Source organism: Melanotaenia boesemani, chromosome 21, assembly GCF_017639745.1.
Source record: "Melanotaenia boesemani isolate fMelBoe1 chromosome 21, fMelBoe1.pri, whole genome shotgun sequence".
Classification (NCBI taxonomy): domain Eukaryota; kingdom Metazoa; phylum Chordata; class Actinopteri; order Atheriniformes; family Melanotaeniidae; genus Melanotaenia; species Melanotaenia boesemani.
Genome location: NC_055702.1, coordinates 7,802,948 through 7,813,286, shown reverse-complemented (window position 1 = coordinate 7,813,286; position 10,339 = coordinate 7,802,948). Strand labels below are relative to the sequence as shown.

At 39.9% G+C, this 10,339-nt stretch overlaps 1 protein-coding gene across 1 annotated transcript in view; it reads right to left on the bottom strand.

The window, feature by feature from the left end:
- Positions 1–2,615: 2,615 nt before the first annotated feature.
- The window catches only part of LOC121632789 (protoheme IX farnesyltransferase, mitochondrial), a 29,764-nt gene continuing 22,040 nt past the window's right edge, over positions 2,616–10,339 (bottom strand). Inside the window, exons 5-7 of the mRNA XM_041974537.1 lie at positions 8,297–8,367; positions 3,965–4,197; positions 2,616–3,587 (exon numbers count right to left, since the gene is read on the bottom strand). Of these exons, the coding sequence (XP_041830471.1) occupies positions 3,166–3,587; positions 3,965–4,197; positions 8,297–8,367 (726 nt within the window). The 3' untranslated portion in view covers positions 2,616–3,165. The remainder of the gene's footprint in view (positions 3,588–3,964; positions 4,198–8,296; positions 8,368–10,339) is intronic.

Here is a 10,339-nt window from a genome sequence, read left to right as displayed (position 1 = left end):
CAATAGGCTATACAAAAAGTAAACTCTTATAAACACCAAGTAGCTATCAAAAGAAGAAGAAGAAGCTGTACGTAGCAGGCCAATAAATACCTAATTTCGCAAGTTAATACAAGATTATGAAATTAGAGATTTAATCTGAGTGCTTTTATAACATGAAAAGAAATGGAGAGGTCAGTTCACTCCTATTCAAAAGCAGACAGTTAATAAATGTGTACTGTTTTAGCTAATTCATTAATTTATTAGGCTAGTAATTATTTCTGACTGTTAAACTAACAGAATAACACCTAAATTCCTATTATTATTATTATTATTATTAATAATAAATTCAGCAGGTCAGGTCTATTCTATAAAAAATAGTTTTAGGCTATTTTCTATATGTCTTTCCGTATCATAATAACGGAAAATAATTACAAAAGCGGGGGGAAACGATTTTTTAAAAAGATGAGTGACCAAAAGGGGTTCCATAGTAGAAAAATATTTTAAATCAACTAATTTAACAGGCACATATTTATTATTATACTTGTTTTTGTTTTGCGATCACAAAAATGTCCCGGATGTCTCGGAAAAACCTTTTTTAAAGAGAATATGATAGTAATATTGGCTACTTCGTTCTTACTTTTTTCTTTTTTTTTACACATAAAAACGTATTCTTCAAACCAATTTTTAAAATTAATTTTTTTTCTATCTCTAACTTTTCATGGCAGAAACTTCTAGGCTAGGCTGTTTAAAATAACAAACAACTTGTCATGTCAATGACTCAAACCAGATCTTGTTAAAACAAAGCCACTCTCACTGTTGTAAAATTAAAACCCTTTAAAGCAAAATCCTAAAAAATGGTTTCAATTAATCACACAGAGGAGGTCAAACCGTGGCCAAAGTGTCAGGTCAATAAATTTATACTTTTTAGAACATGTTTCTCATCGTGTACGGCTACGAAGTCAAAGTGGACCACTTGCTTTTCTTTACGTCCCACGGCGAAGTGAAAGTTACTTTTTTTCTTTATAATCCACCTCCTCGTGCAGTTACTGCGCAGGTTGTGTACTTTCACTCCAAATATTGCTTTAGGATTACTGTATTTATTGGGATTCTGTTTGCGGAAACCAACCTTTGTAGTGAGGCCAGAGGTCATCCATCATCCTCAGATTTCCTTTTTTTTGGCAGTGGGAAGAGTCCTGCGTGGAAAATGTAGTTGCACTATTGTCACGCGCTGATGAGAGTCTGACTTGGTGTGGATACTGAAGCTTGCAGCAGAAAGCTGCTTGGGGACTCGACCTGTTTATAAATGCGTATTCCGCTCCTGAGTTTGTTGATTTTGCCTGGAAATTCAGTCAGGCACTAAAAGGGGCAACTAATGTGATGATTTTATAACTTGATATTTAGAGTGGTAAAAGGAGAAACTTTTTTTAGCCTAGTTACATGCGCAGAGGAAAATAGAGAAAAAAAGCTCAACATGAAATAAAAATTAATTAAACATACTTAATATTACAACTTTTATGTTATTTATCCTATACATTGCAAAGAATTGAATATAAAAAACTTATTTAGTAGTCAGCTGCTTATTTATGCAACTTGTGGTTACTATTAGGATCTTATGGGTTCACAAAAGATCAACTTACACCTTTTAAAATATATGTAAAAATATATATATATATTTGTATTCAGACAGCTTATGAGGTTTGTTGCAGAAAAAGAACTAGTTCAACTATAAGAGATAAATACAGCATCTCATCAGAGAAATACAAACCAAAAACTCTTTAATCTGAACTAATATCCCTTAAAGAAAATTATATGGATGAAAAAGCCAAATAAAAAATATCTTCAAAACCTCTTTGTGCAGTGCTTGTGTGTTTGCTAGACAAGTTGTCCAAGACTTTTAGTTAATTATGAATAAATTAAAAGGTAGAATTTACTTTTTCTCAGAAGCTGATGGATATTGTCACTTGTACAATCTGATGAACGAGGGTCGCAGCAGCTCAGCTGCACATCTTTTTTCAGAAATAAGCAGAAACACAAAAGGTTTGGAAAAACAAGAGGGCAGAGCTCTGAGTGACCAGAGTAGCTCTACAACAGTGGATGTTGTAAACCAGGCCATCACTTTGAGCACTTGAGCTCAGCAGCGACATTCTCCCTCTACACAGGTCGTTTTTTCGTTTTCCTCTCGACTGTAACAGCTGGCTCGATCGCTCCGCTCTCACCCTCTGATATGAAACTCTGTATCCGGTCAGACGCTTTACGAGGAAGCAGAGCCGTTTCAGGTCTCTCAGCCTTGACCAAATCCCGCAGCGCCCCTTTTATGGAGGGAGGATGGCAGCGCAAGGGGGAAAGTGGGTGCTTGTTTCTCTGAGTGCGGTGATGGAAATGTAACCAAATACCAAAACTAGGGGTAAAGGGTGGAAGTGGAGCACATGTTGACTGACAGGTGCAGAGGTGGCCTGCTAAACAGAATTAAAGTTATGTGCTTAAAGTGAGGATATCCACTGAGGCTATAATTGAAACTTAAATCCATTTATGATTTGCGTGTTGAGTCAGCATGACCTAACGAGCTGTTGTGCTTTGGTTTGATAAGGATGAGATGTCTGATGTTGGCGGAAGTGAATGATGACAAGATACAAGCGTTATAATCATGAAATGTTTATTGATGGAGAATGTTTGCCCTTGTATCTCACAAGGGGAAGACTGTTTGGTGCATGCCGAATTAAAGCATCATGTCCTGTGCTTTTGCTAAGAAGCAAAACGCAATGAGGCTTATAAACCGTCAAGTAATGAGGATCAAGTAAAAGTTGTCTCAATTTTCTACTCATTTAAAATCAAACAAAGTGATTAAACGATCTGCATTTGTTAAGCAAACAGACACCAAGGCCTCTGTGGATCTGTAAGAGCGATTTACACAGTACAACGTTATCTAACATCAGTCATGTACATCATGGAGAGGAACTGGTGAGACCATTTATAAATAAATACAGAATATTTACAGTACACACACAATTAAATGATTACAACCTGATTTAAGAAGTCTGTGTGTTTTCTGAAACTTTTCCAGCTCATTTCCTGGAATTAAAATTGGGCCAAACATCATGTCAATGACACGCAAAGACACTGAAGGAGTATTGTGGTTGAAATAAGGGTCCCAGTTTTGTTTTTTAAGGTGTCGGGGCAGTGATGATGCTAATTAGCTGGCAGTGTGAGGGGTAAAGGTGCTGAATCTTCCTGATTTCTGTAGGACTTCTTGCAGGTGAGCGCCAGCAGCAGCAGCATGGGCAGGTGCCAGAGGCTGCAGAAGAAGAGCTTCCGAGCGTTGTTGCGGTCTCCCTTGCGATAGAAGCGGATGGCCAGGTAGCTGATGTACAGGTTAATGGGTAAGGAGATGATGGGGAAGGTCCATGTGGTGACATCTAGAACGGGTGCTAAGGTCGAGAGCCCGATCAGACCCAAGCTGTGGCGCAGCGCCACCCGCTTGCACATGGCAGGGTGGGTGACAGACATCATGCGATAGCCACCGCGGGAGTAGTCCTCCCTTAAGTTCCAGCTGAGAGCGTTGAAGTGGGGGAACTGCCAGCTGTACAGGAAACCGCCCAGCAACAAAGCACCTACAGGCGAGACGGAGGGAAGGATAAAAGAATAAAGAGGGAGGGGATTAATGATGCTGACCGTAGAGGCTGTAGACTCCTAGTGCTGCTTGTGTAACTCAGCTGTTATTTCAAAATATATGCATCAAGTATTTAGATAAAAGTTTATGCATATACAATTTACAAACGCTAGGTTAAATAGCAAGTATATTCTTTGCCTTAGAAGCTAAACAACTTATTGAACTTGACATACATTTTTTGGCCCTATGCCATGTTTACAGACTGAAAACAAAATGATGCCACTTTAACACTTTCAATTTATTATTTAATGAATTAGAATAACTAGTGATATGTTGTGAGGCATCAAATGTCTACACATTTCTGCTTGTGAGTCGTACCTGGATCCAGACAGCCTGTGGCAGCGGTCCAGCCCATCACAGGAGGTATTGCTCCCACCACTGCTCCCACCCAGGTGTTGGTGATGCTGAGTCTCTTGAGTGGTGTGTAACAGCAGGTGTACAGGAAAATGTTGAGGAAACCCAAGAAGCCTGTCAGAGGGTTTACTGCCAATGTGAGGAGGGCGACTCCAGGAATGCCACAGGCCAGAGCAAATGACACTGCATGAAGGGGGCTGATAATAAAGAAGAAAAGGAAAAAAAGTCAAATAAACCTGAACAATAAAGACACTAGACAGAAACTGAGAGGGTAAAATTACATTACACAGATTTGGGATGGAGGAAAATCTCATGACTGTTGTGGGAAGTTGAGGATGATAAAGTATTGTGGGCTTGTGCAGACACCAGATAAGACGATGATAGCTGTGCATGTTCAGCACAGACACCCCCACGGGGGCCTGCAGTCAGCAGCCACGCATGGCTGTGTCTCAGAACGGGAGGCTCAGGGGAAACTCATCTGATAAGAGTTTGTCGGGGATGAAAGTAACCCTATAAGATGAAGAGCATGTGCGCACACCAGAGATCAAAACTAGCTGAAGAAAACCACGATGCTGAGGCTTTCAGCCGGATGAAGACTTCCTCCTCTTCCTCCTCCTCCTCTCCTTTAACTGAAAGCAGTGATGGTGAGGTCTGGTTCAAATTCAGAAGTAACTGCTGCTCAAATTAAAGAGTGAGCAGATTAAAATCTTGACCAAACGCAGGCCTTTTTCTTCAAAAAGCAAACAGGACTCATTTAGGTGTGGTGGCCGTGCAGTGAGATTGGTGCATTAATGTGATTAGTGGTGTTATGTCTGTTTTATGTGGGCGGAGGTGGGGCCATGCAGGCTGGCTCCGGGCTGTTGACAGGCTGTGGGCTGGCTCAGTGGGGGTCAGGGAAGAGGGTACGCCACAGGGCCTGAGGTAGGTTTACTGTACTGAGATAACATTCTGACAAAGCCACAGTCATAGCGTCAGGTGGGTGATGTCAGTGCAGGAAGGCTAAGATGTGGCCATCTGGTTAGTGGATGATCAAAGCCAGAGGTTCTAATGTAGACTGAAGAAACAGGGCGCACACATTTAAAACACAGTTACCTTCAAAAGAAATACTTACGTGACCAAAAACAATGCTGTCAAACTGGAAAACAACAATTATAAAGTGGCAAAAAATATCTTAGCATCAGGGACTGGACTGAAACTACAAGCTAAAACAAGATCCAAAAGCCATCCACAGGGGTGTGTGTGAGGGGGAGTTTTGTTTTGTAAAGTCGTACTGCATTTCACACAGTACACATTTCACTAAATACCTTAATATTCATTATTATAGATGTAAAAAGAACAGAGGATAACTTCTGCTCTGCATGAAAACTTAAATGAGATCAAACACAGACGTGTAAATAAAAATGATTTCACATCATGATCTGATCTCTGCAGCTCCACCTAGAGCTGTTAAAATCAAACCTCAGAGGCAATAATTTGACAAAAATGTTTAGAATCAAGCTGTGTTGACAAAGAAGGTGATTGTTGTTCGAAGGTAAGGAAAATTGTAGAAATAAAATCATTTTAACTAGTACAATCCCAGCTAGAATATACAGATGTTCCTGAAATGCCTTAATACAGATTAGGTTCACAAACCATTTACGATTTGCACGAAGAAGGTGCTTAAACTGAATGTTTTCCACATTTTCTTTTTTAACACTGATGTTTTGTACTGGGTCAACTCACAGCTACACTGTTGATAACACAACTAGATAACGTAGGCCACAGTCTAAAAGGGGCCCACTATCAGGAGACTGTTGTATTGTGAGATTTCCTTTAGGTAAGAGAGAGCTTGGAGAATCAGTAAATCCTGCAGAGTACTGTCGACTCCTAATAACTTCCCTAAGAGAAATCTTTAACACACTGGCGTAGCATCAGAACGTGGGTTAAGCCTTCAGAGTAAAATCAAAACAGCTAAGATGTGTCTCCCAGAGGCAAACACGCAAAACCTAATGACAATCGCATCTGCAGTAGTCTCCCTTGATGTGCCTGATTATGCACAAGTCAGCACCCACTTTAAGTCTGTGCAGACTAGAAGGAAGTTTTAAATTCAGCCTGGACTACAGCAGATTTCAGTTGGATTCTTATCAATTCTTTGATCACATTTTGTTTCCTGTTGAGGCAAAAAGATCGTAGCATTTTTTAGCCAATTTGTTGCAGGTGAAAAAAATCCGCTTGGTGTGACACTGATATAGAAAGTGGGAGCATGATCTTATGCGCTTATAAATGTTTAACATGCAAGTTTGTTATGTACCAACTTCTATTCTGTTTCTAAAAAAAGAAATTATTTAAAAAAAAAAAAAACCTCAAACATCAGGTTGTTCCTCTGTCTGAACTACCTTCTAAACTCATATACTGCATCTGGTTTTGGCATCTATATCAACATAACAGCCAAACACTTTTAAAGTCTGCAATGAATCCCATCAGGTCTTCTGTAAAGTATCCACAGGAATTCAACTAGGACATATTGTCGAATTAAACACTAAAGCAGAGGGGCCCAAAGTCGGTCCTCGAGGGCCACTGTCCTGCAGATTTTCCAATGTTTCCTGCTTCAACACACCTGACTGAAATGAAACAGATCCAACAGCCTATCAAGTTTTGCACAATGACTCATCAATTTGATTCAGGTGGTTTTGGAGAAGGAACACATCAACAACCTGCAAGACTGTGGCCCTTGAGGACTGGAGCTGGACACCACTGCACTAAAGTTTTAGTAAAGGCAATAACTTGATCAAGTGGTAAATGGAAAGAATGCATCAAGAATAATCAATATGGTTATAAATAGTTGTGATTCCCAATTTGTAATTAGCTTTGACTAAACAACTGCAACATAATATAATATACTCTGTTTTACCATCACCACATGACAGTGCCTCGAACTTAAAAGGACCACAAAAAGGAAGGATATCCATTATCCAAATTTATAAAAAAAAAAACAAAAAAAAACATAAATGTGGGAAAGAAAGTATTGTTGTCCCAATGAACCATTTCAAACACTGGCATCACATTTATGTGGCAGCACAAGCGAAGAAAGATGAGAAACATAATTTGGCCGCAACCAAGAGAAAACATAGAGAATGTATAAAATGTGGTTTTCTGATGGCTTGTTTGACAGGACAGTCCGGCTTCCCAAATGCTCTCCGGCTTTACACGAAATCGTATATGTGATGGAAAAGAAAGCAGACAGGAGGAAACAGAAAGAGACCATGTGTGTCTATGAACATCGCTGACAGACAGACATACAGACACCTCATCTTTTCAGAGAAAAGGCTAAAAGCCAGGAAGAAAATTCAGTGTTTAGACAGAAAATATTTTCAATGACCATCTGAACAGCACCAATATCCACTTTTAGACTGAATATCATTAAGATAGTTGAAAGTCAGGGTCCAGTTATGGCACAAGCAGGCTGTTTTTGCTGGCTGCATTTTGTCGTTGTCACGTGCAGCTAAGGATTTATCATCTAAGGTCAACAGATTACTGGCTTCAGTTCTTCTCCGATGAATTAAATAAAACAGATGCACTTTGCCGTCACTGACAAGGTGTGAAGACGTGGTTTACGTCTGTATTTCCTTTGGTTCATGCATCGGTGAATGTCTCTACACATGCCTTCTGCCTGAGATTGACAGTTTCACTAAGAGGCAGGTAGAGACGAGCATTTCCAGTCACTGAGAGATTTGTAGGAGCGTGGCTATGAAGAGTTCACTGAGCACCAGCACAGAGGCTATCTGTCATCTAAACAGGAGAGCCATCAGAGGAAGGGTAGTCAGGTAAACCACAACCAAGCATCAATCTCATTCCTGTTAACACCTTTAAATAACACCTGACAGAACATATTTTATTATTATTCAACCCCATAGTAAGTCAATAACTAAAGCTAGGTCCAATTAATATGCTGCTGGTTTATTTGAGGTGAGGTTTTTGTAACATTATTGTCTGGAAAAACACAGACTTCGACATCACAAGCTCTTGGATCACGTTTCACCCTCAGGAAAAAGAAAATATCCCACTGAAGTACAAGGTAAAGATCAGGTCAGTGAGCAAGAGAGCAGCAGCACACTTTGTCATTTCTCCAGTGTGAGTAGTACGAAACTTAACTTGGGTGGCCAAGTAGATGTCAAGTAGTACTGCTCAGCTGCTGCAGTGCTTCTCCTGAATACAGTCAAGTCATATTTTTTAAAAAGAACAAAGAGCAGATGGTGCTGCCATGCCAAATCACTCAAGAGCAAACGGTTGAAAAAGCAAGAAAGAGGAAAACGGTACCTGATCTGTCCTCTGACGAGCGGACGGTTCTTCGTACGGTTCATGTTGGAGTCGAAGGGCACCTCAAAGTACTGTAGAGACACAAAATCAAGTAGGTTACTGCAGGATGCACACAAGTACAATTGCGTTATAAATTAAAGATCCAAGCAGACCAAAAAAGGTGGAAATGATCCAATTAATTAACACAGAAGTGTAAGACAGCTTCATACATTCACAAAAACAGTACTGAGTCTGTCTCATAAAGCAAGGGACATGAGATTTCTGCTACTGTCTGCATCAATCATGATCATAGAAAAATCTCTGGGCTGACTGCTCATCCTACATATTTAAGGGTAAATGGAGTGGAGGTGAAAGGTGGAGGCATGGAGCTGTTGGGTTGGGTAGGGTAGGGGGATGTTCTGGGATATTACTATGTGAAAAACTACTTATACTCCTGTTTTATGATCTGCTCTGGAGCAGTATGCTTCAAAGTGCTCCCATGAGATTGGAAATGTGTGACTAAAACGCAAACATATGGGGTGCTTAAACACAGGAACTGGCTAATCTGTGTGTGTGTGTGTGTGTGTGTGTAAATGCACCTAAATGTGTGTATATGCTTGCCTGATAAAAGCCTTCTCCTAATGAAGAAAACAGATAAAGCACTTACGCTGTGGAAAAATCGGGATGCAACTTGTTTGATAAATACTTCACATAAAATATCTAATAAACAGATCATCTACTCTACTTTTCTGAAACCACAGTTCCCAGATTTACTGCCATCATGACACTGGCACAGAATATTATCTTAAAAGATTAAAATCCTAATTTAATACACTAGATTTTACACTATTTTTTTGAACAACATAAAAAAGGCAACATCTTTAATAGCTCATGTACAAAATCTCTAATCATATCAGTTCTCAGATTTTTTTTTAAAAGGAAACCAATCAGTCTATCAACCAAGACCCTCGCAACAGTTTACATCAGGTTTATAGTTTTGGAAGAAAATCAATGCTATAAAATAAAAGCTGAATGTCCATCTGGACAGCTGAGTTATCAGCCTTTCCTTCACAATGTAGTCTAGATGAAAAACACATGAACTTCTTTGGACTTTCAGGCTTGAAATGGATGATCAATCGATTATCATTCAGTCGATAATTCTAAATATAATGTTAGTTTAAATAGTTGAAGAAACAAGCCATTTATGGTCATGCAAAACAAGGAAAAATGGGTAAATATAACTTTTTATGCTGAAGTTACTACAGTCAGACACTTGGAGCACACAGTGACTTTAAAATTAACATTGTAAGGAGCTCTCTTCCTTGAGCTCCAACAAAAACCTCAGACTTCTCTTTTCTGTCTTCGGTTCAGCTGCAGTGGAGTACTACTCTGCTGGGTCTGGACTGGGCTGGGCTGATGCACAGCTGTGTATGTAGCTTTCGGACCCCAAGGCCCAGACAGAGGTGTTAATTCTATTTCCTGGGTCAGGAAATGCGTCAAGAGGTCAGGGGCCGCATGAGAGAGAAATGCACTTTGTGGCCAGGCTAAAGCAAAGCTTTGCTGAGCTGAGCCAGGCCTCAAGCAGGCCCAGGGCCAAACTTGCTGAAGCACTGCGCACATAAAACGGATCCACTTAGTTTCCAATAACATAATCCCACACGTAAAAAAAATAAAGAAAAAAAAAACGACAATTTACTGTGCAATACAGGACTCGTGTGTTTTTAACACAGCACAAATAAATGAGAAGTCACACATGAACTTTTTAGAGACACACACCTGTAGGTATCTATCTCTATCTATCTGTGGATGAATCTGTCGCATGTGTGTGTGTGTGTAGGTGATATAATATGGATGTCAGTCATGCTGTCACTTCAGTTTGTCCGGCTTCGCTCTCATTCCTCCCTATCTGCCTTTATAGTTATGAGTTCCTCATCTGGTTCACATCAGCATCCCTCGCAGCCCTTGTCATTATTTCCGCCGAACACAGCCATGTGTTACAGTGAAGGCAATAAAATAATTGGGCCACTTGCCTTTTTTTAAATGCACGCATCTGTGCTGCTACAG